This window comes from Thunnus albacares, chromosome 7, assembly GCF_914725855.1.
Source record: "Thunnus albacares chromosome 7, fThuAlb1.1, whole genome shotgun sequence".
Taxonomy (NCBI): domain Eukaryota; kingdom Metazoa; phylum Chordata; class Actinopteri; order Scombriformes; family Scombridae; genus Thunnus; species Thunnus albacares.
The window spans coordinates 6,662,433-6,689,088 of record NC_058112.1 but is presented as its reverse complement, the minus strand read 5'-3'; the positions used below and the strand labels follow the sequence as shown (position 1 = coordinate 6,689,088).

Below are 26,656 nucleotides of genomic sequence, written 5' to 3'. Positions count from 1 at the left end.
TGTGTGTGTGTGTGTGTGTTGGCCTGTGGGGTGGGTGTTAGGGTATTTGGGTTCAGCATGCAAAGCCATTAGTTTGGTCTGGTATGAGGATGGTGAAAGCCTGAAGCTCAGAGGAGGTGTTGTCATTCCTGTCCTGCCCCCACCAGTGGCTGGAGGTGTGACATCAACAGCAATAATGAAGGCAGCTCATCAATGGCTGGGCCCAAGGGCTATAAAAGGAACTAGGGAGTCCGGTGCTTATCATAACTGATAGGAGCAGTCCACCAAACCAGACTTAACTTTATTATACTGCTACAAAACTTTTACTTTTATCAGACTGTGGATAAGACACCATCAGAGGTATGTTCTCATTGTATCTCATTCTACCTTATAGTCAGGGATGTAGAGGAGGCTAAACACACCTAAACTCAAGTTAATTCCTTTAATTTCTTTTAATTAAATATTTTTGGCTGATATTATTTGTGTATTGAATAAAGATAATATAGGGGGGGAAAGAACACACACTTAAATCTGAATTGACTGTGGTCATAAATTACCCAATAACTCAATGGTCAGACATTGAAATTCAGTTAATTATTTCCTAGATTGTCCTTTTTCTGAAAGCTTTGTAAATTTACAGGAAAAAACATTTTTTCCATTTTAACAGGTCATCAAGGTCATCATGCGAAGTCAGGATTGTACAATCGTGTTCATTTCACTCTGCATTTTGGGCCTACACCTCTCCACTGTCTGCGAAGGGCGCCCGATGAGGTAAATCCCCCTCCTATTTCAAAACAATTACAAGATCACCTTCACTGTCTTTAATCAACTCCCCATCTTATCAACATATCCTGTTTTTTTAATGTTGAATAATTATATAACATCATATAGGCCTATATATATGAAGATTATATAGTCCTATAATAAATGTATTTCATGGTCCCTTGTATAGAAAAAGGACGGTGAGTGAGGTCCAGCTCATGCACAACCTGGGGCAGCACAAGCAGATGCAGGAGCGTCGGGAGTGGCTGCAGATGAGGCTCCGGGGCATCCACACCGCCGCGGCCCGGGCCAGCGGGGAGGCGGGCCGGACGAGGAGGAGGCTGCTTCCCGAGGAGCTGCCCGACCTGAGCGACCTGACCCCGGAGGAGATCCAGTATGCTCTAAACCTGCTGGAGAAGCTCCTCAACTCCAAACAGTCGTGATTTTGGTGGATTGCGTTTGACAGTCGCAGCTGTCCGGCAACATTTCCAGCGTCATAGAATTTTAGGCTACTTTCTATTTTTATAATTTTGTTTGAAGATGACTGAATGTGTCTTTTATTAGAATGTACTTTCATTTGATTTTATTTATATGTTCATTTTATTTATTTCATTTATTTATGAAATGTATATGATATTTATGAAACGGATAAGGGAGACATTGAGTTTCCCTGTTATGTTAGCACTTTTATTTAAAAGGTGGTGTTGTAAACCACTTGTAAAGTTATTTACTTCAACAAACCGAAGGAGATAGAGTTGGACCAACAATATTATTTATAATCGGAAAATGCCCTTTTCAACGGGCATTCCTATACTTCAAATAGGCCTAATTTTCTTCTGTCTGACTTCATACAGTATGTTATAGGCTATATACTGTGTATGTGTATGTATATTTATATGTACTGTATATGCTAATTATTTTTACTTGAAGTTTGACTATAAAACGTCAAAAGGGATATCTATGGTTAGGCTTAATAATAGGCTATGCACTTCAACAACATAGAAATAAACGGTATATTTTTATATGTATGTTTAACTTGCCTGTAGCCTGTAAAACCTACAGTTATATTTTTATAAGCAGGCTGGGCATGTATACTATCAATAAATAAAAAAACAAACAAACAATCAAACTGCTTTTGGTTATGTTGGTCTATTCTTCTCGTTGGAAAAACAGAAGCAGGTGTGTGTGTCATAATACATCCATGGTGTGTGTGCGGAACGAGGAACGTGGAACGTGAGGTTTTCTCGCGATATGTTTCACGTGACCTCCGCTTTCCCTACCAAAACAAAGGCTCCACAGCCAAGTGTAGTCCATGTACAAGCTACATGTTTCTACGGAAACTCTTGTTTTTGCGTTCTACGCTTCCTGGTTGATTGTACCACCGCACCGTTTCAGCAGCCGAACAAGACGTCAAATCGGAATGTAACGCGAGGAGGTAAAAAAAGTTCAAACTCTTGTTTAGCTAGCTAACGTTAGCCGCCTAACGGCTGGCGAGGTGTTTAGCGGTTTACGCTAATTTAACAAGCTAACCAAAAGGTCTCAAATCCTCTTAGGTCGCTTTAAAGTCTCTATAAAACAAAACGTAGAGCAACCTCCTACTTTTTACATCGTTGTCAAGTTCATAGACAATCTCGTTGTAAAAGCTAGAGCGGCAGTAATGCTTTCAACAGTAGCAGAGAAGAGAATTGAAGATATATGTGTCAGCATAACGTCAGTTCCTTGAGTGCTCTCACCAGCATGAAATAACGTTAACATTATATAGGTTATGTTTGGTTTAAAAGGTAGTGGAAGCTCATATTGTTAACGTTACACTAACGGTAGTCTAATGACACCTAATGTGGCTGTAACGTTAGTTTATCTAGTATGAGAAACCAACATAAGAGAAGTTCTTTAGCGTTAGATGTATTTCCTTTTCCACCGTATGTAGCTAACTAGCCTAGTGATAGATGTATAGATTTAGACTTTAACCTAAAGACAGTAACAGCCTGATGACTACAAGTGGTCACAGTTTGACCACCCTTTGTAACGCTCATCTTCCTTACTGACTGTCTGCAAAACATGTTTCAAATCAAAAGTCAGTATGGACTTAAAGGAATATGTATGTTTAAAAAAAAACAAGGGCTAGGGAAAATATAAAGATAGAAACAAATATAAATATAACTGTTAAAGGGTTCAATTTATGGAATGACTGTGACAGTGAATTTAACATGTGTTGTATACTTGTAAAATGTTCAAAAATAACAGTAAACAAATAGAAAACTGAGGTATGAACATAATGGTGAATTAAATGTTTAACTTTGTACTTTGGGACTATTTTATCTGTTTTTCGTAGGGGGTAAAATGGTCGTATAATAAGCTAAAGCTTCAGCCTACACCTTTTTGGTCAATAATGTTTCCATCTTTGTTTGTTTGATATAATTTGTTATGATTTGAATATGTCCATACTCTTGTATCACTGTTAAAATAAGGAAAAATAAAAGTAAAATGTATAAATAAATAAATTTAAAAAAAAAAAAAGAACTTGTAGGAACACCCATACAAATATCATTATATTCTACAAAACACTGAGAAAAGTTAATGTAAACAGTCTTCAGTTGTCATTTTTCATAAATTGGTCTTTTGATGTTCACGCTGTGACTTTATTTTTGGAAGTTGTTTGATGAATGGATGTAACTTATTTTTAATTTATTACCAAGATTCATAAAAAGCATTCAGAAGTTGAGCTCAGATCACTTTAACTGAATCACCCTGGAGGATTTGATAGGACACCCATCATATCATAGAGCAACACTTGAGCCTCTGTGGTCCGGTGGACAGATAGAGTAGTCAGGAGATTGGTGTTATAGTACAGACAGATGCTCCTATGGTTAATCCCACTCTGTGTGCATTATCTGACTGCCTGGTGACCATAACTCCTATAAAGCTATGGTAAAGCCGGAGGTGACCCATTGGTGATTCCATCTGGATCATGAAATGTAGTTCAGAGTGGCAAAAATGGATCATTACGCTTCGGATGGTCATAGAGGTAGTAAATAAACTTTGAGTCAACAAGGGAAATAATTGCGTTTGTCTGTCTGTCTTGATCTTACTGTACTCTTAAGTCATTACAGAATGTAATCTTAGTGCATGATAGCGATATTTATTTAGTTATTTAAGCAGCTCTTATATCTCAGCCTTGCATAGTTATGTATTATGTCTCATCTTGTTGTGTAAAGGAGTCCCCTGGTGTCACGAAGGTGACATTGCCTGCAGTTCCTCTTGTGGGACACAACAGTTCTGAGTTTACGAGAGCCTTTAAAATGATTGGTTCATGTAGTTTGTCTTGTGACTATGAAGTTGTGTTATAAAATGACGGCATATTGCATTTTACATTTTACAATTGCCATCTTGATGCTGAGATAAGGAGAACATGTGAGAAATGAGGAATATCCTGAAGAGATTTTTAGTTTGTCGCTGATTAGTAGTCATACCACCTACTAATATATTTATCATGTATTTCCATAATACACTCATTGCAGTTTTTTATACACTTGTTCTTCGACAAGACGGGTTAAATTGACCTGGACAGTCATGCAGACAGAGCAGTAAAGTGCTTGTTTGATGCTGCTTTCAAATGAGATTGGAAATCTTATAATTAAGTGATCAGTGTGGGCCTATTTGAAAACAACAGCCCAATAGATATCTTTGGAAGAGTTGGTATTTTTTATGCAACACCATTTCCTGGCACAACCCCGTTGTGGATTATGGATGAGACGTAATTGAATGGGGGGGATACTGCAGTAGTTTCATAACTTTTTGCCAAATTCAACGTTTAAAACGGGTCCTGGAATAAATTAGGCTGTATACATCCTTTAGCTCATCTGTTTCGTTATTAAGGGTCTATGTCGATGCACTTGTAGTACATGGAGAGCTCAGAAGTGGGAGCTTACGAGGAGCACGTGAAGGCAGCATCGCTCTGATTCAGTCAAGCACGCGGCCATTCACAGTTTAAGGTCCCTCCGGTGACTCTGAATGACTAGCTGGTGCGCATCCCCCTCGCCTTGTAGACACCTTTAAAGCTTTGGGTAGAGACGGTGGATTTTACTAGCGAGTTGAGGTCCGGGTTGAGTGTGTGAAACGATGCTGATGAAGTTGGAAAGTAATGAGCGAGGATGCTGAAGCTGCCGGCAAGCCCGCTTTGTTCGGAGGAGCGCAAGGCTTTTGTGCCGCTGTCATCCCGCAGCTCATCCCCTGCTGCTTTGTCTTCACTTGGCCCGCTGATACCGACCGGTAGGTGCACGTCCGCTTTTCAAAGAGCCGAGGTTTTAGCTTGGTCATTGTATGAAACATACACGCTGTTGGTACTTAGTTCTTGGTATCGTTTTCCAGTAATTAAAAGCTTTGTTATAATAGCCCAGGAAGAAAATCACTGACTGTATTATCCGTGATGGAACTCTGATTCGGACTCTGGTACTCAGTAGTGAGTAAATAGTGATCTTATGGTATTTAATCGTAATATTTTATCTTCTATGACATGAGAAATTACTATTTTATTCACAGAGAGCATTTTACATTTTTTTCTTTGATTCACATTATTTCTTTATAGTAAGGATGACCATTCAATTGATCATCGTAGAGGGGTATTTCCCCTTTTAATGCTTTTTTTAGAGTCTTTTTGCTGGATTTCAGCCCAGACTGCTGCACAGAGCAGCTTCTCTGCCTTTGCCATCAGTGTGTCGGTGTCAGCAGCCCCTAAATAATAGATGGGACCCTCACCCCTTGGGGCTCTGCACCTCATGCTTTTAATAGACTGCCAGGACACCTTGCATCTTTGTTTGAGTTATTGTATGTCAGATGGGTGATGGTGAACTTGACTTGTATTTAACAGATTAAAGCTACACCCAGGGCTTCTGTAAGTGTTATAGGCCGTTGACCTATTCAGCACAAGAAAAGGAAAATCGTGATATCAGGAGAGGTGGTTCCAAGTAACAGGAAATTGGGCAAGTGAAATGTTAGCCCCCCCACCCCACCCCTCCTTTTTCTTCCTACCCATGTGAAATCTTGGCTGCTGTAGATTTGCATTGCCGAGTGAAAGATGAGAGGAGCTGCCTGCCCTGAGTGAAATATTGCCTCCTCAGTTCCTTTGTTCCCTTTACACCGCTGGTCAGGCCACTGGCTGTCTGCCTGTTTGGCTGGAAAACCTTACTTTTGTTTTTATTATCTCATTCCTGCCAAGCATTAAAATCTCATTGGAGATAAAACGTGCATTTATGCTGTGTCAGGCACAATCCATGATGGACACAAGTGTAAATACACATAACATATTGCAATCGGTCATCTCTAGATCGCATAATTGTGGCCGTTTTGAAAGAGGAGACATCATTGTTTTTGACAATAACCATGTGGTGCACAATGAAATAGCTCTCACTGATGTTCTATGCCTTTCTGTGCATAGCCTTGAATGCTGTTCTTCCACATTTTAAGTGATAAGTAGTGTCTAAAATAGGCTGAGGGACGTTTTCTTGTCTGTGTCAGTCGGTTCACCTGAACACACTGAAGGAGAAGTCTGTGTGTGTGCACATTTCTTTTTTTCCTCAGCTACTATGGTGACCCCTGTCTTCAAGGACATTTATAGCTTCTGCAGCTACACTGTGAAGTTGACATGTTATAAACAGAAAAAGGAAATGCTCATAGTTTAATCTGAAATTTTACCCTATGAGCAATATTAAAATGTAAATGTTAAGACGCACCATATGGATTGTTTTTCTTTACATTTTTAAATTTGACACATTATATCCTTTGTAAATGTGTTTTAACATCCTTTGTGTTCATATAAGGTTTGTGTGAATGTCATGTAGAAGATATAGTCTTAAGCATCACAATACCAATGGGGCACCATCAAACAAAAATGAATGTGTGACCTTGAGTGGGTGAAGCTCAGGCGTAATTCAAGGTGATGCGCAGTCCTCCCACTGTGTTGATAATTTTATTGTCATCAGTTAACTGCCCCTGCTACATATTGGTCTGCTCTGTCTGGGTATACCCCAACCAGACAGTGAGCCAATTAGCCACTCAATCAGTCTGTTAGTCAGCCGGCCAGTCAGTCCTCCCAGCAGCTAGCCGGCCATCCAGCATGTTGAGATGTCAGCCGGTGTCCAGGGAGGTTTCTCACATTACCAGCCTTGAAAGCTCTGCTAAAACACACAATGTCTTTTCACTGGACATGGTGCATGGAAACAAAAGACCAAAGTTAACGATTAGTAGGTTATGCACTTGAGTTATTTTACTTGTAGTATGACAGTATATAAAAACTACATGTCAAATCTGCATCAGAGCTAGTGCTTAACGTGTTAGTAGTTTATGGGTATCCAGTGTGTGCAGAGTACAAGGCAGTACTCCGACTCTTTGCACATCACTAACTCCATTTTTATAAAATAATAAAAGGAAGTCTCTCTCTTTCTCCCTGTCCCTCCACCCCTCCTTGCTCCCATTTTCCATCTCTCTGGTGCCATCGCCTACAGTAGCTGGTCATCATCATATTTCATAACTGCTCCTCTCAAGAGAGCAAGACTCTCTTCATTACTGAGACCTGGATGTGTTTCTGCCTTATAAGCTCAACGCTATTGATCAGATAGCCTGCCAAATTGTCGCAGTGGAGGTGAAATGGATACACTTATCAACATATAATGGTATAATAATGGAATTATAAATGGCTTGGTATTATCTTCTTTCTTATATCAGTAGCACAACCTTTAGTATCTGATGATCCAGTTTTTTTTTCTCTCTTAAACAAGCTGTTTAATCAATATGTTATATAAGCAATGGATCACACGACTACTTACATGTTAAAAGAGGTGATTGTAATGATGAACTCACAGAGAATTAGCAACTGACTCTTATTTTTGTTTTTGGCTTTTCAGCCCACAACTTTATTGATTTGGTTCAATCGCTGTACTCATCAGACCTGTTTTCAGACGCAGCAGCTGTTCTCAGCGAAAGAGCTCTAAAAACTCATTATACCTCTACCTGCCCAGAACCAGAGCAGACAGATAAAGTGATCAACTAGCTGGTGAACATAGTGCAGCATTTTCGCAGCTAAAGAGCCTGATATTTCTCTCAAGTGTTGGTGGAGATGAAAGACCGTTAAAAGTGGAGTGAATGTCGGACTTAACGCTCATTTGGTGGACGGAGAATGTATCTGCAGGTTGTGTAAATCTGTAACCGTTTGCCAACAATTTTGCCATGTCAGTTTAAAAGATGATAATATGTCAATGTTGATTTAACAGATTGTTTCTTTTGTCCCCAAGTGTAAAAAAAAATCAGTAATTGCAGCTATAGTTTTTTTGTTTTGTTTTGTTTTTTACATAAATGTGTCACTGAGTGGTGTCATGTTTTACAATCCAATCCAGTGTTTTGGCCAGTAAAGGACCAATGTTGATACCAGTATTGGATTGGTATTACTAGTTGAAATACTGTTAGACATTTGTTCTGGTTTTGTGGTTGTTCAATCTATAAACATCAAAGTATGATGACCTTTTAAAAACCCACAAATAATAAGCAACACACATACAACCACACCCAAACAAGTCTACCATCTTCATCTCCTCTCTCATGTCCAGATCTCTTTATATCATCATCTTTAATTTACATATTTCAAATTGGACATTTCTAACTCTACTTTATTGTTGTCTAATGCAACTAGCATTACATACTGCACCTTTGCATTAATACATTACAACCTTGCCTGTGGCCACTTTGACTTACTCACATGTAATTTATAGTTGTCTAAATCATGCATTGTATTTAAAAGAAGTAATAGAACTGAAAGTGTCTGATTTTAGTCAATAATTTATCATGTTCATCAAAATTAAAGTCTCACTTTTCTTGTTTTTTTAGAGTTCAAATCATTTTTTGAACGGTCCTCATAGCGTGCATATATGTGTATTAATGCATGCACAGAATCGATGTGTGTGTGTTTATGTGTTTAAGTCCTTTCTGAAATGGTGGGCAGGCATAATAACAACAGCTCTCTCAGGGCTGCTCGTCGGTCTTTGGAAAAACACAGCGAACCAAACCAGGAAGCATCACTCACTGTGACTTCTTCCTACCTATCAGTCAAAAATCTCTGAAAAAACCAGCCCATGGAGCAAGCAAACATTTGATGTCATTTCTGTTTGTTGTCCCGTACTTAAGTGAGTTCCGCTCACTCGGATTGTTTCACATGGATACACTCTCTAATGGATGTCGAGGCGCTGTGTGTCTGTAGCTGCGAGCTGAGGATTGGTGGTGGTGGTTTGGTGTGAGTCTTGTTTCTGCAGCACTCAGCTCCAGGAGGAGTTCACATGAGTTGACTGCAGATTTTGTACAGGCTCTCTTCTCGTTCCACAGCTCAGCACGCAAAAAACAAACCCTTTACCCCCTGAGCAATTTGTGTGTGTATGTGTGAGTGTGTGTGTGAGTGGATGTGCTTAGAAAGGATCTAATCTGTGCACCAAGTAATCTATCTCATCATTCCATGAATTCATGCATCAGTGCTTTGGTTTCTGTATGATTAGTAGTGTCATCCCACTTGGACTTGAAGTTGAAGCTTTTATGACAGTTTTGAGTTCAGTCTTACCAAAGCGATACCACTGCAAACCATTCCAAATGTCACGGAGTATCATTATGTGATGTTCCCATTTGTTTATTTGTCTGATCGTGTTGCTCTGTCTTGGCACAGTCGGCTGAGTTTTGGTCTGAAAGCTTCAAAACGTGTCCAGCAGTAGTTTCTTTATGTTGGCCACAGTAGATGGGACGGGGGGGCGGGGGGGTGCCACTATCTCCGGCGGCGTGTGTAGCAATTAAGTGGCTCACATTAGCTTGCTGTGACTTCTCATCTCGACTATTTCCATTGTAATGTTCACCCTTTGCGTGAGAAGATGCTCCCGCCTGCGGAACAGCAGCGAGCTTGAAATCTCTGCAATCCAGAGTAGAGCTGCAACCATTTATCGATTCATTGCCAACTATTGAATTAATCATGGACATTTTTGATAACTGATTAATTGTTTTGAGTCATCTTTTAAGAAAAAATGTGCAAATTCTCTGATTCCAGCTTCTCAAATGTGAGTTTAGTCTTCTATGATAGTAAACTGAATCTCTGCGGGTTGTGGACTGTTTGTCGGGACAAAACAAAGCATTTGAGGATGTCACCTTGGGCTGTGGGAAATAGTGATCGACATTTTTGACCATTTTCTATGTTTTACGGGCCAAATAACTAATTGATTAATTGAGAAAATAATCAACATGTTAATCGACAATGAAAAAAATCATTAGTTGCAGCCCTCATCCAGAGTAGCTTCCAGTCCAAGCCTTTCTCTGTGTTCTCCATTCCATTAAGTCCTGTATTGATATACGGTATTTTCTTTGTGTTGCATGCATCTTAAGAAGAAAGAAACCTTTAGTTGAGGCACCATGTTCATGTGTCAGAAAGACAAATGTGAAATAACATCTAGTGCGGGGTCCTTTTTAGGTGTAAATTCAGTAGCTTGATAGGAATGGCGCCAAGATGTCTGACAGGTTGGCAGGTATATATCATCACTCCTCATACTAAGGAGAAAACCCACTGATAATGGAAAACATATGTTGAAGACATGGCAAATTATAAAAGATCCCAGCTCCAGTTGGCTTGTTGTTCATTGTATTTGCATGTTGACTAAGTCTGTTAAGTTATGAGATGACTTGCTAAGTTAAGGAAAAGGAATTATAGTTTACAGAACACATTTGGAACTACAAATATATGGAGGTGTCACTATTGTGGTCATTATTTTACAACAGTGTTAAAATAGTCATAAATTAATGACATTGTAACATACCTCAGGGTCATCTGTTTACCTTACAAATACTCCGATTCAGTCAGATTAAATGGTGACCATCTGGTTGGTCTTCATCGGGTGAAGTCCACTTTGAACAAAACATCTGCCACAATATTCATCAAGGAAGTTGTGTTATCTGACTGAGTTCAGTAGTTCAGCACAAATAAAATCATCCTCATCACTTCATTTCACTCTCTTTGTGTTTCCTTTAATCTCTCCACCAGTGACCGGCAGTGTGGTTTGTCAGTGTTGGACTGCAACCACCACCAGCAGCAGCAGCAGGTCGGCACCATGAGTCTGTACGGGGCCGGTGCCAGTGGTGGTGCCAGTGGCGGGACGAGAGGAGGAGCAGGAGGAGCAGGAGGAGGAGGCGGAGGAGGAGGAGGAGGAGGAGAACATCATCGGGAGCAACGGCGGCGCTCCAGCGACCGCTCACGTGACTCCTCCCATGAGAGAGGAGAGAGCCAGCTGACACCCTGCATCAGGAATGTCACATCCCCCACTCGGCAATATGGTGAGGAGAAAAGAACCGAGAACGGAATGATAATTAAAGAGTAACGACGTATTGATCAGCGCAGTTTTGCTTCACTTCACTGCTGTGAACATGGGCTTGAGTTCTAGTTGACTGATAATGTGATAATGGTGAAATGTAATTTGCAGGAACAAAGCCCAAGTGTTCATGTGTCCTCTTCTCCCCCACAGACCGTGAACGCGGCGACGGGGGCTCGTCCTCCAGATCCTCCAGTCCACGACCTCCCAGGGTTTCTCTTCCCTACACCCACGTCGGAGGAGCTCTGATCGGGGGACACATACCTCGGTCACTAGGTCCTTTTGGAGGGGACCACCACCCCAAGATCCTGGGTCAAGGGCCTTGTGACATGATCTACGTGTATGACCTCAGCAGTAAAGAAGCTCATCGTAGCGGACTGCGAGTAGGAGAGAGAGTGACGCTCATCGTGGACAACACAAGATTTGTGGTGGATCCCGCCATCTTCACAGCTCAACCCAACACCATGTTGGGCAGGTAATGACAGAGAGATGGAATCACTGTCGGCGTTCCTCTTCACAAGCTGTTTCAGTTTGAGTTTAAAATCACATCGGCCATGTTTCACTTTGATTTCTTTGGGTTATGAGTCCCGCATATTGATCCCCCCCTAAAAACACAGAAAGACACACAGGATTCATGAAGGAGCACCTTACAGTTCCCCTTAGATGCACCCTGAGTTACTGAGCCAGAAACCCTGAGAGGCACCATCATGTCATTGAGTCAAATATCTGTAATGTAATGAAATGATCAAAATTTAACATATAGTTTCATAAGAACATGGCATTTGTGGGATCTTATTGGCTTCCTATCTGCAGTCTGAATGCCACAATTAAATATATCATCTCAAGAGTCTTGATTGTTCTCATAAAACTGTTTGCAGTATAAAATGATTTTTTTTAAAAAGCCTGGAGGAAAAGCAATCTCACACAGCTTTCTTGGTAATCGAGTGTTTTGAGTTTTTAAAGCATGCTGCTATGGACTGTAAGTGCTGCGACATCTGGGTAGCAGATACATATATAGCAGTATTATTTAGTCAGTGATTTACTCTTTGGATTTACTAAAGTGCATAAATATTCTGGATGCTCGTCACCTTTCATTCCATCCACCATCTGCCGTGCCCAGAAAGGAAAAGCTTTAACTGTATTTGTGCCGGAAGAACAGCGCCCTCCTCTTCTCATGCCCCAAAGCTACCAACAGATTTCCTGTTAAAGCTGCCCTGGTCGCTCATACTGGAAGATGTAGCTCTGGAGCTGTTAATCCTTTCTACGATGATCAAGTCAAGAGTTTGTTTATAATGTTTTATCACATCAAAACAACAGCCCGATATCTGTATGTGGTAAACAGACAAATGTGTGACTTGATGCTTAAAAATGTCTACATCACCTTTTATAATAGGCAATCACACCTGCTGTTGTGATTATTTTATTGAGACAGCATGTTCACCATTTTCAATTTATTCTTATCATAAGTTGAAAACACTTTGTTTTTTTTTCCCTCATCTGTTGTTTGTTTGCAGGATGTTTGGTTCCGGGCGGGACAACAACTTCACACGACCCAATGAAAAAGGAGAGTTCGAGGTGGCCGACGGCATCAGCTCCACTGTCTTCAGAGCCATTCTGGTGAGTCCTTATCTTTCTATCTTCCCCAAGTTCTCTCATTCTCTCCATGCTTTCCCCTCTTCCCACTCTCCTACACTTTCTACTTTTTCTGTTTTTCTCTTTCTTCTTCCCTCTCCTCCTCCTTTTCTCTCATCTTTGTGTCCTCCTTTTCTCCCCCTCTCTTCTGCGAGTTGAGAAACCTTCTGAAACAGATCTGTTATATTATATTCTCTCTCTGCCAGTCTCTCTCTCTCTATCCCTCCTTTTGTATAACACACGATCCGTCTCTCTTTCTCTCTCTCTGTTCTTCCTCCTCCGCTGCCAGTCTCCTCTTCCACCTTCCTCCCTCGGTTTCACTGGCTCATCATTCTCTTGCTGCATTTGTTGACGGGGTCAGTCAACTCAGTCTTATATAGAAGTCCTGCTGCTGTTTGGATTCTTCAGTTCGAGTAGCAGCAGCATCTTTACAACCTCTCTGTCCTGAAAGGGTCTTAAAGAAGTATAGCCTTTAACATTTTCACCGTTTTGATGGATACATGATTAGCAGTGTCCAACATTTTTTTGTAAGGCACTGTACAATTCATTGATATGAAGTTGTGAGGACAGAATATACTGAAGGGCTAATAATTGCTTGATTATGGTTCTGGCATAATGGAGTATAGCATGAGAAGGCACTAAAGAGAACCCAGGGAGACAGGAAAGTGAGAGAAGTAGAAAGACTAAAGAGGAAGGGAAGTGCAGCCTGAGCGTTGTGTCCTGTGAGTCCAGTCTCTCCTCCTCTGTTTCCATCACAGCCTGCGGTGTTTGAGTAGAAAACCCAGTATCTCATTTGACATGTTTTCTGCACAGAGACAGTGAGGGGACAGGAAGTGGAGCAGGGAGGGAAAGTGATGTTGTTAGCTTTTGCTTTCATCACCCATCGCTCTCCACCTCCTCCCTCCCCTTCCTCCCCCCCCCCCCCCCCCCCCCCCCTCCTTCCTCTCAGACTCTCTTGCCTGTGACGTCGCTGGCTTTTACTTTCATCACCGCTCACTCTCCATCTCTCCCCCTCCTCTTCCTCATCCATCTCCCACTTTCTCTCTCTCTCTCTCTTTCTCTCTGTGCCGCTTGTGTGAGTGAAGCAGCATCAATAATGGCGTCTTGTTTTTCCTCCCCTGTTTGTGCGCGCGTGTGAACGCCCGCCGTTCTGCCCGTTTATTCATTTGTGTGTGTGTGTGTGTGTGTGTGTGTGTGTGCGCGCGCTGCTGAAAATGGCAGGATTACTACAAGTCGGGGATAATCCGCTGCCCTGACGGCGTTTCCATTCCCGAGCTGAGGGAGGCATGTGACTACCTCTGTATCTCCTTCAACTACAGCACCATCAAGTGCAGAGACCTCAGTGAGTACACACACTGTGTAGCCGTTGATTTACTGAACTGTGCCGAGCTGCGGAGCGATGTAGTTCCTGCTTTTGTTGACACACTGAGTGCGGTGAGTGGTGAGCACAGATCGTTTCATTGTTACTGTATTACTGCACTAGAGAGAGACAAAAATAGACTTCACTTGTTTTATTGTTATTAGCGAATGTGGACATCACTGCTTACTGTGTGTGTGTCTAGACACAGCTTTATACATCATCACTGTAAATGTGCAGTAAATTACCTGATTGGTTCATTGAGGAAGCCTGACGTAGCTACATTGATGCTGTGTGCTTGAATTCATATATGATGCACCTGTGACATCACACTGTGTCACTTTGTCACCTATATGCATGTGTGTGTTTGTGATAATATATATTGTGCATGCTGGTGCCTCTTGTGTATGTGTGTGTGTGTCTCTGAGTGTGTGGGAGGAGCAGCCTCAACTCACAGGCTCACTGTGTGTGTGTGTGTGTGTGTGTGTGTGTGTGTGTGTGCGAGGCTCTAAGTAGGTCATGATTAGCTGTGAGATTTAAAGCTTGTTATGCAGGCACAAAACCAACCAATGCAAGCAAGTCTCATTCTCATACCAATGGGATGTGTTGGTTTGTGGTTTTTAGTCATTAGTTCCTGTTTTTTGTGGTTAATTTCAGTATAATTTAAATGTATCTCTGTTCAGATTAGAGCCAGAGTATGGCAACATGTATGAACTTTATTTTTTGCCTCTATATATAAAGAAATTCCATTCAAGATAACACCCGTAACACAGTTATTATGTAAAATCAGCTCTATGCAGATACTCTTTATTGTAGTGGAGGTAGAAAACTCCTCATATCCATGAACTTTATGGAGACAAGCAGACTGTAGCTCTCAGCTGCTCTGAGTCACGGTAATCAGCGTGTAAACAACAAAACAACCATTTTATTGATGTTTCTTGTCGTTCTTAAAGTCAGGGATCAATAATGAATGGTTCAGCTTGGATTGTTGGTTCATTTAACTTGTTGTTCAGGAAAGAAACAATGTCAAGAAGTCGCTCTGCTAAAAACACCACAACAGCTGTACTGCTTCACTTAACACAAGTTTCTCATGTTGTTCATAACAGTATATCAGTATTTTAAAAATGGTCGTTTACTTTGTGCTGCAGTACTTTTGTTTAACTTGAGATTTTTGTTCTCTTGTAGATATTGTTCCAGTTTTGTGTTATATTGTATCTCAAAACATAGTTTACATGCATTTAGAGGTACAGAAAGATGTTTATTCTTCTAACACAGCTCTTATTAGGTCTGTGACTAACATTTACTTTAATTATTGATTCATCTGATTCCTTTAAACTGATAATTGTTCAGATAATAAAATGTCAGAAAATAATCTTGATAATATTCTCTCCACATGAATATAATGAAAGGAGTTTGAACTCATGTTAATACTAAGTGGAAGGTTTTCAGTTTGAAGTCTAATAGTCTGATTCTCTGTAGCAGCACATGACTTAATATTCTCAAACTTAAAATAGCTTCTCTCTGTTTGTCCCTCCTCAGGCGCCCTGATGCACGAGCTGTCTAACGACGGGGCCCGGCGTCAGTTTGAGTGTTACCTGGAGGAGATGGTGCTGCCGCTGATGGTGGCCAGCGCTCAGAGCGGCGAGAGGGAGTGCCACGTGGTGGTGCTGACCGACGACGACGTGGTGGACTGGGACGAAGAATACCCTCCACAGATGGGAGAGGAATACTCGCAGAGTAAGATACTGTTGTTTAAATTCCATAATCGAGCCGGTCGGGTAGCTGGGTCAGAACGCTCCAGTTACCAGGAAGCAGGTTAAGATGTCTCCTCCTGTGAAAAACAGGTTATTGTGACATGAGAACTTCAGAATGCTTCACACTTTGCTTTCAGAGTAGCTGATGTGATATTCTCTGAAGTGGTTAGACTCGAAGGTGTTTGTTACACACTGGTCTTCTGTCAGTTCTGAGTCGTTATATAATATGTGTATATTTAATGTGTGTCAGTGTATCAGTGGTGAGGTTACACTGCTGTGAAAAACAAAGTACTTTTGTGTACAGCTGTGTACATTTCAAGCAAATTTATTTTCCATGTTTTTATTATATATCTTTTTTTATTTCTTATCATCACTAAATCCCATGAAAAGACCTCTTTATAACTTCTCTCATGAAGACATAATTTATATTATTACAATTTAACTCTCATCATTCATTATCTGTTCATGTGTGCTGACAGGAGGCGTTATAATTGTTGACAAATAGAGTTTCTGTATTTTGTTCGTTTGGCACCATCAGTACATTTTCTGACATTACTAAAGCTCAGAATGTCTCATCAACATGGTTTTTATATCCCTCAAACACTGACGACTCTGTCTGTTCATATATAGATACTTATACTGCTATACTGAAAACTTCTGGACATAAAAATACAAAATTACAGCATTTTTTTTTTCAATTTTTTCATTAAAAGTCAGAGCATGTATAGTACTAATCACATGCTAAATGACTGTGTTTCTGAACTGCCTAAGTCAAGCCTACGTACACCACCATGCTGCTGGAAATACAAAAAACCCCTAAATGTGTATTAATCCGCAGCTGGAAATAGTCCCCAACAAGTGTATTATTTCATCCTTTTTGAGTAATATTTGCTACTAACTACAGGGCCCAGCTGTTGTAGGAAATGGTTTAGTTAAAAAAAAAAATGAAACTACACATTTGTGAGGTGTTTTTTAAAGATGAATGTCTTCAGTAGGAAGCAGCAGGCTCGGACTGACAGTGCAGAGAAGTCAAAGTACAGAGAGAATGACTAGATCTAGAATACCATCAGCTTTATCTTTTAAGGCTAACTTGAGATCACTTTTTAAAGGTCAGGTGATGGTCAACGCTTTGAATGTCCCTCTTTTCCCTCAACAGTCATCTACAGCACCAAACTGTACCGCTTCTTCAAGTACATAGAGAACAGAGACGTGGCCAAATCAGTGCTGAAGGACAGAGGACTGAAAAAGATCCGACTGGGAATAGAAGGTACAAAAACCAAATGTTTACTTTTTTATGCTGTCTCCAAAACCAAAAACAGTATTTACAGTCACAAAGCTGCAAGTAGTGGTTAGTGACATTTTACTGGAATTTCTGAAGTCAGGAGACTTGATATATTCTCTGGGGAAATAGTTATTTTATGAATAGGTCATTTTACAAGAATATAGCTCAGAGCACATTATTTCACAACTTTCTATAGATGTTTGTCTTCAGCTGTTCGACTCCACAGTAGCCCGACTGTAAAGAAAACAGAGTCAGCCTTTTAGAGTCTCTCTGAGTGGCAAACACAATAAACAGAGAAGGAGGAACACTTGTAGGTCATGGAAGCAGCTTCACTTGTTTGTGAAAATACTGGAATTTTCCCTCAGGGCCACAGTGGGAAACCTTTACCAAGCTGTTAAATAGGATTTGGCATCGTTACGCGTCTACACACACACAGAGTGATGTCAACACCCTGTAAAAGTCTTAATGGCTGAACCTGAGGCAAGACTTTCCACAACACCAGCTAAATGCTTTTTCTGCCCATGAAAAGTTTTGAATGAAACATCAGATCCAAGCAGCAGTTTCCTGTGAGTTTGTTCTGATGTTCCACCTTCTCCCTCACCAGGCTACCCGACTTATAAAGAGAAGGTGAAGCGGCGCCCCGGAGGTCGTCCGGAGGTCATCTACAACTATGTCCAGCGTCCTTTCATCCGCATGTCCTGGGAGAAGGAGGAGGGGAAGAGCCGCCACGTGGACTTCCAGTGCGTCAAGTCCAAGTCTACCACCAACCTGGCCGCGGCCGCCGCAGACATTCCCCAGGACCAGCTGGTGGTCATGCACCCGCCGGGACCGCAGGTGGATGAGTTGGAAACTCCGCCGCAGCCGGGCGCCAGCGACCCCCACCAGCCGGCGCCGGGACCGGGACCAGAGAGCGCGGCTCTCCAGCTGGCGCAGGGCTACGAGGGCCCGAACCAGCAGGCTCAGCAGGCGCACGACGCCGTCAGCCTCCAGCAGGCACAGGACCTCCAGAGTCAAGCAGCACACAGCCTGGTCCACAGCAACCAGCAGCAGCACGGCAGCAGCAGCAGCAGCAGCAGCTACACTCAGGCCACCTACCACTACGAGCCGGACCCAGACACGCCGTCCCCCTCTGCATGAGACTGGCTGCACACTTAACCCCCCTGACCCCCTCCCCTCCCCCCCGAACTGCTGCGTCCACACTGCCAGCAACAAGGGTCTCCTTTACATCATTACATCGAGCTAAATTTATGTGAAGCATAGTGACAGTGAAGCACAGACTGACCTTCAACAGCCAATAAGCACACAACCTCTCTCAGCTGAAATTCAAGCACTTGTGGTCACTTGTTGCTTTCAGTGTGAACGCAGACTTCATCCTCCTTCCCTGGACTTTTCCCTCCCCACAGTCTCCTCTTCTTCCTCCTCCTCCTCCTCCTCCTCCTCCTCCTCCTCCTGTGTGGCAAAACACCACTTTGCCTTTTGTTGCACCTCTGCTGCAGCCTTTTCTCAGTCAGCAGCAGACACAGCGTCCAAACGAACGAGAAACTGTTCAGCAGCCGAGAACGGATAAAGCACATCAGCAGGCCTCCTCACCCACATCTGTCCACATAGTTTTTATTTATCTGACCAAAGCAGAGCTCAGTTTGCATCTGTATGCAGAGGAAAGTACTGTATTACATTATAAAGAAGTGTGTGTAAGAGCTGTATGTGTGTGTGTGTGTGTGTGTTGCTGCTGGGATACCGTACCTCACTGGGGAAATGGATTTCAGTGCCTCTCGAGAGTCAGTCTTTATTCGGGGGGGGCCGGCAAGTTAGATGTGAAGATTTTCCAGCTTACCTGAAGGCTTTGTTGAAAGTGTGTGTTTTGTTTTGTTTTTTTTTTTTAAACATAAATGAGAATTTTTAAGGAAATATTCCACTCCTGTTGTGTTCACCAGTTCATTTGGTTCCCAGTTTGTGTCGAGTCCATGTTTCCATGTCTTGTTTGAGTCCTGACTGACACTGCACAGGTTTATCACTAACTGCTGCGAGCACACAGGATGTCAGAAGAGATGCTGAACACAATGTTTTGTTTTTTTTTAATAAATATTATTCACAACACCTTCCTGAGTCCCCATCGCTTCCTTGTTGAAATCCTTTTCTGCTTCGACTTCGCTGTGAATAGATTTGTGACTGTGACTATAAATCTGAATATTTTAAGAGCGGAGAGGTTAGAGGAATGATTAACTGAGACGGAGATGAAAAATGTCTTCTCACATCTGGCAGAAAGTCTCACCTAAAGAGGAACTTTTTCCGCAAGCAGACACAAGATTAAGATGTCAATAAATTGACATGTTGGACTGTAGTGATGCTTTAGTTATTGATGCAAAACTGTTGTCTGACTAGTTTCCATACAGACAGTTTATCTGCTGCGTCTTGTATTCTGTCTGCTTGGTGCAGATACAGATGTTTGCTCCACTCATTTATTACTAAACACTACAGCAGCAATGAAGATCATTTAAAATTTTCTGAATACACACTGAGATGTTACCTAAAAAGCTCTTAAATACCTTAAAGAATGAGAAATATAGACCAACATTTGCAAAATTATGATTTTAATGACAGATTACTTAAGTAAAGAAGACTCAGCATTCAGTAATTTGACACTTTTCAATTTGTATCAAAAAGGTATTGAGGTTAGAACTGTATTGAAGGAAGTGAGCGCAGATGACCTGACAGAAAATGTTTTCCTTCCATTTATTTTAATTTGAAATCCTAAATTAACTGAAACGTGTGCCAGATGTTACATTTCTCCTTTCAACAGTGACAGCTTGTAGTTGATCAGGCATCACTCTGATGGAAGTCTTGGTACTGATCACACATCTCGGAGCAGTGATTCGTAGTAAAATGGCTGGTGTGTGTGTGTGTGTGTGTGGGTGTGTGTGGGTGTACACACCAGGCTGATCTTATCTGAGTGGAGTGACTCAGCTCTGGCTACGAATCATATCGCAGATATTTTGCATCCCAGCAGGTGCAGCGTTACGCACATTACTGCTGTGTCATCACATCATGACATTCCTGTGAGTTTAGAGAGCAGGGACACCGGCGCTTAAGTTGGAGTTTCATATTCAGTGACTGACAAAGTTCAGCTATACATATGTATTAATATACGCAGATAGAATCAGGTTCTTCCTCATCAAGAAGCAGAACCAGAGGAGGAAACTTAGATTTTTGACTTTTAAACCAGGGGTGGGTTTTTTTTTTTTTGGAATCTTTGGCACCGGATGAAAGAAATGTTCAATGGCTGGAGACTCAGATATTGAGATTAGAGATTAAATATGCATCAGCTGCTTCCACTGTGACTATGATTATTTAATGCATGAGTTCAAAGTATATGCTCATGCTTTAAATTAGTTTTTAGGCCACAAAATCAAACCATAAATAAGCTTTTAGAGAAGCTGCATTACAAAAACTTGATTTTTGTACCTCATATTTCATCCCCATCCTCAATTTCTTTAAATATTATATGAAGGTCAAAACATAATCTATCAGAAATATCAGAACCTATAAACTATAAAAAGGATTTTTTTAATCTTCCAGGAACTAAGAGACCTTTGTAGATGATCTGTGTGGATGCACAGACATGTTGCTGTGTAGCGTGTCATCACTGACCTCCAGTCAGGTGTCTGCTTAATACAGAGACTTGTGGATGTGCAGCAGAGCCATCGTTGCCTTCAGCTCCTGCAGCTGGATGGCAACATCATATAAAAATACCACCGGGCTGCTCTGATTGGCTGGAGGAGCAGATCAGGTGTAAGGCAGAGAAAGAGAAGACCTTCACCCTCTGAGAAAAACATTGTGTGGAGTAGATTTGTATATGAATGGAAAAATAAGGAAAAAAACAGGGAAAAGCATATAAATAGCAGCACGATACACTGACAGATCCACTCCACCATGACAGAAACAAATAATTTTATTTTAAAAATATTTCACTGCTGATACATACAATACACTCATCATACTCATATATATTTGCATAAAGTATACTCTTAACATGATAATATTTAAAGATTTGATACATTATTGTCAGGTGGGGAGGGGTATATCAACAAGGGGAAACACTTTATTGTAGTGTGTAGCGTAAAAACATTGAAACAGAAAACCACTAGAACAGATACAGAGGGGACCTCGCCAGCTGCCGCCTGATTGGAGGAGGACGACGACGAGGGGCGGAGCCTGAACTCGGTAGGTGTTTTAATGTGAACAGTCTGGTTTCAGTCCAGCTGTGCGCACTGACTGGGGATTTATACAGATGTGCGGCACAGGAGCTGTTGTCTCTCTCTGACTCGCACCATTCTGCATCCCCATTGAACAGGATCTTGTTTTAAAGGGGCTGCCGAATGTTCAGCCACAACAGTTTGATATCAAGACAGCTGATAACTTGCTGCCCATATGGAAAGAAAACATGTTTGACTTAATTTGTGCCTCTCATGTATCAAAAACACATTCAAGTCTCAGAGCTAAGCGTTTGTTTTTCTGAAAGACAAATCCCTGACGGTTTCCAAAAAGGGATTCCAAATTCCACAGACACTCTAATAACATCAACCATAAAACATGAACAATAATTCCTTCAATTTTATGTTTTATATGTTACTTGTCTGTATTAAAGTCCCCAAAAACATGCTTTCAAATCCCACGTATTGTTTTATAACATTAAATAATAAAGACTAAATGAGCAACAATCAAATTTAAAGTTGGGGAAAAAAACAACAGTCGTTATTTAAGAGTTGAATACTCAAGAACTCAAATATCAGGACTGTGTGGACGCGCTCTGATCACATTAGATTAACAGTATGATGTGACAACAAAAGCAAACAACTCCACAAATGTTGCTAAATCATCAGACATCAGCTTTTCCCCGACTGAGCCCATTTTTCTTGTGTTGCACGAAATGAGCAAAGAGTTCAGTCGAGCTAGCTGGAATTCAGAAAGATGCAGTTAGAGGAGGGAGTTACATTTTTATATATGTATATTTTAATCAAAATGGAAAGAAAAATGATCCAGATGGTTAGATGAGACTGAAGCTTCTAGTTTTTAAGTTTTGTTTAAAAAATATTTTCATTTCCTGGTGTTTATCTTTCAGAAAAAAAAAGGATATTTAGCCGTGTGACTGGTATGTAATGATAATACATGAGAGGCACAAACTGGGGCTACTGTTGCATTTACAATGCAGTGTGTATTTCAAACACATAAACACACATGAAAGTTGACCACTTCCTTTTTTTAAACAATAATTATAAATGATGTTAATCTGAAATACATTTCTGCTATAATTTGGGACCTCTCATAGTGTTTCTTGCTTCCGAAAAGCATCGCTGACCTTTTTCAAGAGCATTTCAGAAATGTAATGTAAATCTATAACTTTTTTTCCCTTCAATTTCAATATTTATTCTTTATTTGGATCCTTATTCTCTTCCACAGAATGATTACTAGTCTTCCTGGGACTCACACAAAAATCATTATTTTGAATATAATTGAGACAACATATAAAAATGTTAAATATATTTCTTTAAATGCTTCTCAGGTTGTGTCATTTCCTGGAATACCTCACTTAGAATATATTCAAAAAGTTCCACATCATTTTTTTTTTTCCATACAGGCAGACAGTGAGCCTCCTCCTGACACGTCCACCTCTAATCAAACTCTCCCAACAAAAGCTCTTTGAGCAGCAGCGAGCTGGCGAGGTGAAGAGGTCATGTAGAGGATATTCATTATCATGGAGGGAAAAAACGGACACTGAAATGAAGAATTCCATTCAGATGCTCGTGGCCGTCCCTCCTGACCCTGTGAACTGTCACAGGACATGATCAGAGAATGTGGATTAGCTCTATCCCCGTTACAAAGTCCTGCTCTGCTGGATTACTGTCGTTTTCCATCTCTAGGGCATTTATCTGTTTCTATACTCGCCCCCCCGTGTACATTATAGCCCTCTCTGCTAACAAGGTAGTTTGCATTGACAGTTACGTGTAGCCACAGTAAATCTGCATCATCATTAAGTGCTAAACGGACCAAATTCGAGGGTAACTGCAGGATTTTAAAAAAAATCCACATAACTGTAAAATCTGTCATTTTTACAGTAGAATTAATCAGAGGTATTTTTTTTATTTTTTTACTTCTCCCACTCCAGTCAAACAAGTTAGACAGGGGCCTGTTCCTATTTTTAGGGGGCTAAATTCAAGCCCAGGTACTGACCCAACCCGTGTTACAGGTCAGTTTTTAAATATTCTCATCACAAAGGCAAAGAAATACTTTGTGCTGAATCAGCGCACTGATCCAGAGTCAGCTCTCCTGTTGAGGAAATATAGTTTAGTGAGCGAGGACCCAGAACAACAGTCCAACTCTAAGTGCTTCATGTGGGTTTTGGGGGGAAAAGATGAGCAGGTGGAGACCCTGTGAACCAGACCACCAAGGTTTTCATGTTAGCGGGCCGATGCTAGTTAGCCTGCAGAAAGCAGCATGTAAACGGCAGTGAAGAACAGTTCCTCTTCAAGGAGCACTTGAATTGTCCCGGGTTTTGCAGTCGTACTGCTCTCTTCTGAGACTGGAAAAAATGTTTGGAGAGACATCGAGTGCGCCGTTAACAGCCATGAAGACACACCTGCACACTGAGCTGCTGCTCCCAACCGGACTCGACTCAACCTGTTTTTCTCTGTTATCATCTGATTGGCTGTTGTAACAGTCGTCAGAGCGTCGCTCCAGCTGTTCCCTGGAGGACTCGCTGCAGCTAAACTGTGCATGAGAACAAAGCAGCAGAGGGCTTCATGGGTCAATTTCTAGTAACCGAGACGCGACCAGGGACCCTGAGTCGCTCTGTGTCCACATTCTACTCAGTCTAACTGGGTCGTGGTGCATATAAGAAGAAGAAAATATATATTTTTTGAGGGGGGGGGGCTGAGCAGTGAGTTGTGGGAAGAACGTTGTGTAGTGCTGTTGTTTTGGAGCACAGCGGCCTGTTCGCTGCTGGAACATCATGCTGCTGCCATGCTGGTGTTCTCTCTCTCAAGGGCCCGCATTCATCAAACCGCTGCTAAAAAGGCTAATTTTGCACTTAAGTGGACAAGCAAAGTAAAAACGGTTTTAAAACTGGATTTAAAAACGTTCTTAAATTTAAGAGAGCTGGATGGGTTAAGAGTAGATTCTAGATGACTGCAGGACAGAAACAAAGGCACATTTAGTAGTGACTGTCACAGAGATTAATGTGTAACTCAGAACAATACTTCTAGTTCACTATTTGCAGCTGCTGTTATCTTCAACCATACATCTGACTGCATGTTACATTACTTCTTCTACATTCATCACACGTGAAGACTAAAGCTGATACAGCTATCACTTCCATGCATCATCATCTTCTTCTTCTTCTTCTCCTGCACTTGTCGTCGTGTTTTCTCTGATGTATTTCATTCTTATTTATATATGTCTATACAATAAATATATGAGATTGTTGTTCATATCATGTGTGAATTGATACTGGAGATATTAAAGATTTCAAACATATAAAATGAATGAAATCATTTATATTTTTGCAAATAATGTGAGAAAATGTGTTTTTTAAAGAATAAATAATGAGCAAATGTTGAGTAAATTCTTGTGTCTGATTTGCTATTTTTACTCTGAGCAAACATTTGATCAATCATGTGATCACTCTGCTCTGAAAGGTTACTGCTACGCTTCACTGTGAGTCACCTGATAAATTTGTCTTCACTTCTTTGCTCACATGTTTGCTCTTTACTGCATTCTTTAATGTAATCCTTAGAGGTTTGATAAATGCGGGCCCAGGTCCGATTACTGTGATTGGGTCTGACTTATTTATGCACACTGGGCTTAGGGAGGAAGTTCATGAAGACCTCTACAAAGCAGCAAGACCTTTCTTTACGAGTATTATTTCTGGATAGCTTTACAATGCATCATCATAACTTAATTCTTAGAAGTACTTCATGTTGTTGTAGGCAGGATCAGTTGTGTTTTCAAAACTTGGGAGCAACTTGGAGAAAAAGTTCATGATAATTCATGGAAACAGCAGCTAGGTGGCTTTCCTCTTCTTAAAATGAACTGAAATACACCTGCATGTGGAATTTTTGGGAGTAAGGGACCCTTAAGTATCTTCCGAGCAAATCTCCAGAGGATTACCGTTGTGAGTTTGTTTCCCATGTTGGAGATCACGTGGCTATAATGGCCGTTTCGGGGGGGGGGGGGTGGTGGGGGGGCTGGTGGGGGTGGGGTGGGCGCACGCCACATCTTACTCGCAGAGACTCCTCCACCTCACTCCCTCCCCCCCTCCCACCCCCCCCGTCAGAGTCACAAACCACTGAACGTTTCAGGAGTCCTGCGTTGGTTCTGGGTTGGCTGTTGACGTGGCGTGACAGGGCCCAGAGCCATTGTTAGACAGAGTTCAGTCGATCAGCAGAGACGCTAGCACCGCAATCCTGATTCCATTTGCTGGACTGTTTTTAGCATAATGGTCTCTCACCGTGGCAATGTAAGGGTACGTCTCGTCTTCAGGCGACTAACATTGCAAAAAATAACCATCTTAATATGTCATTTTAACTTTTTTCTTCTTTTTAAAAAAAAATAAAGGTAGAGTCAGTGATTCTGGAGAAAGATTGTTCAATACGCTTTTTGTTAAATTCAGTGAATATCTCCTCACAGTCTGCTAGCTGTCTGTTCTGTGTGTGTGCGTGCTGTTCATTCACAGCCCCTGGCTCCGTAGATGGGAAACTAACTATTCCAGCCAATCAGCAGGGGGCATTCGTGCTCATACGCAGGACAGGAGGAAGTCATCAGAGCAGCTGACAGTCATGACAGTCTGGAGAAGTGGAGAGAGAGTGAGGCTGTGGCCAATTCACATGGGAAGTGTTTTCTCTAAGAACAGATACGCTTCCGTTTTATTAAATCTATCAATCCACACTGAATCCCAGACAGTCTCACCGAGCCCCCCTGTGTTTTTTTATGCTCTGAGTCTGTTTATGTCGCGTTCAGTGAAGTGTGAAGGCAGTTTGTTGACTGACTCTACCTTTAAAAACCTTCATGAAACAGAACTCATGACTATCCTCTCTTGTTTGTAGTACTTTTAGGACTCTGAACTTGAGGAAAGATTTGTTAAGATGGGTATTTTTTGCAATGTAGTTGTCTACAGAGTGCAGGAAACTGGCAGCTAGAATTCATCCTGACTGAACTCTCTCCATCAGTGCCTCTGGAGGGAGTCTCTCTCTCTCTTTCTCTCTATCTCTCTCTCTCTCTCTGCTTCTTCCCTTCCAGCTTCCTCACAAAGGCCAGGGCAGGTCGCTGAAGTCGACTGGGCCGCCCAGGCCAGCGTCCGCCTCCAGCAGGGACATGATAACCGCCATGGCTGCCTCGTCGTTGCTGGGGCTGCTGGAACCGGGCTCTTCCATGATGTCTATACTCAGGTGGGAGTTGTCGCCTGGACGAGAGGAGAAGAGGGGGATTTAGGCCAAAGTCACAGAGAAAACAGCCAAAA

At 41.5% G+C, this 26,656-nt stretch overlaps 3 protein-coding genes across 4 annotated transcripts in view; 2 read left to right on the top strand and 1 right to left on the bottom strand.

Moving 5' to 3' along the window:
* The first annotated feature begins 579 nt into the window (after positions 1-579).
* On the top strand, positions 580-1,324 carry pth1a (parathyroid hormone 1a). The gene is made up of 2 exons (XM_044355436.1): positions 580-750; positions 932-1,324. The coding sequence occupies exons 1-2, from the start codon at positions 662-664 to the stop codon at positions 1,182-1,184; spliced, it is 342 nt and encodes a 113-aa protein (XP_044211371.1). The 5' UTR covers positions 580-661; the 3' UTR covers positions 1,185-1,324.
* Positions 1,325-1,983: 659 nt separating this feature from the next.
* On the top strand, positions 1,984-19,242 carry LOC122985054 (BTB/POZ domain-containing protein 10-like). 2 transcript variants are annotated; one of them, XM_044355430.1, is made up of 8 exons: positions 1,984-2,176; positions 10,796-11,085; positions 11,274-11,595; positions 12,635-12,737; positions 13,974-14,094; positions 15,649-15,846; positions 17,020-17,130; positions 17,750-19,242. In XM_044355430.1, the coding sequence occupies exons 2-8, from the start codon at positions 10,863-10,865 to the stop codon at positions 18,280-18,282; spliced, it is 1,611 nt and encodes a 536-aa protein (XP_044211365.1). In that variant the 5' UTR covers positions 1,984-2,176; positions 10,796-10,862; the 3' UTR covers positions 18,283-19,242. The 2 variants fall into 2 exon arrangements, with proteins under 2 accessions (XP_044211365.1, XP_044211364.1); XM_044355429.1 differs by lacking the exon at positions 1,984-2,176 and adding an exon at positions 4,730-5,010.
* A 1,834-nt stretch (positions 19,243-21,076) lies between these two features.
* The window catches only part of arntl1a (aryl hydrocarbon receptor nuclear translocator-like 1a), a 40,101-nt gene continuing 34,521 nt past the window's right edge, over positions 21,077-26,656 (bottom strand). The window contains exon 20 of the mRNA XM_044355426.1: positions 21,077-26,599. Within this exon, the coding sequence (XP_044211361.1) occupies positions 26,442-26,599 (158 nt within the window). The 3' untranslated portion in view covers positions 21,077-26,441. The remainder of the gene's footprint in view (positions 26,600-26,656) is intronic.

Bases quoted from the DNA above. Each gene is read 5' to 3' on its own strand.
- pth1a (XM_044355436.1), top strand. From the start codon at position 662: ATGCGAAGTCAGGATTGTACAATCGTGTTCATTTCACTCTGCATTTTG. The intron at 751-931 runs GTAAATCCCCCT...TCCCTTGTATAG, and splicing joins TGCGAAGGGCGCCCGATGAG to AAAAAGGACGGTGAGTGAGG.
- LOC122985054 (XM_044355429.1), top strand. From the start codon at position 4,883: ATGAGCGAGGATGCTGAAGCTGCCGGCAAGCCCGCTTTGTTCGGAGGA. The intron at 11,596-12,634 runs GTAATGACAGAG...GTTTGTTTGCAG, and splicing joins CCCAACACCATGTTGGGCAG to GATGTTTGGTTCCGGGCGGG. The intron at 17,131-17,749 runs GTACAAAAACCA...CTCCCTCACCAG, and splicing joins GATCCGACTGGGAATAGAAG to GCTACCCGACTTATAAAGAG.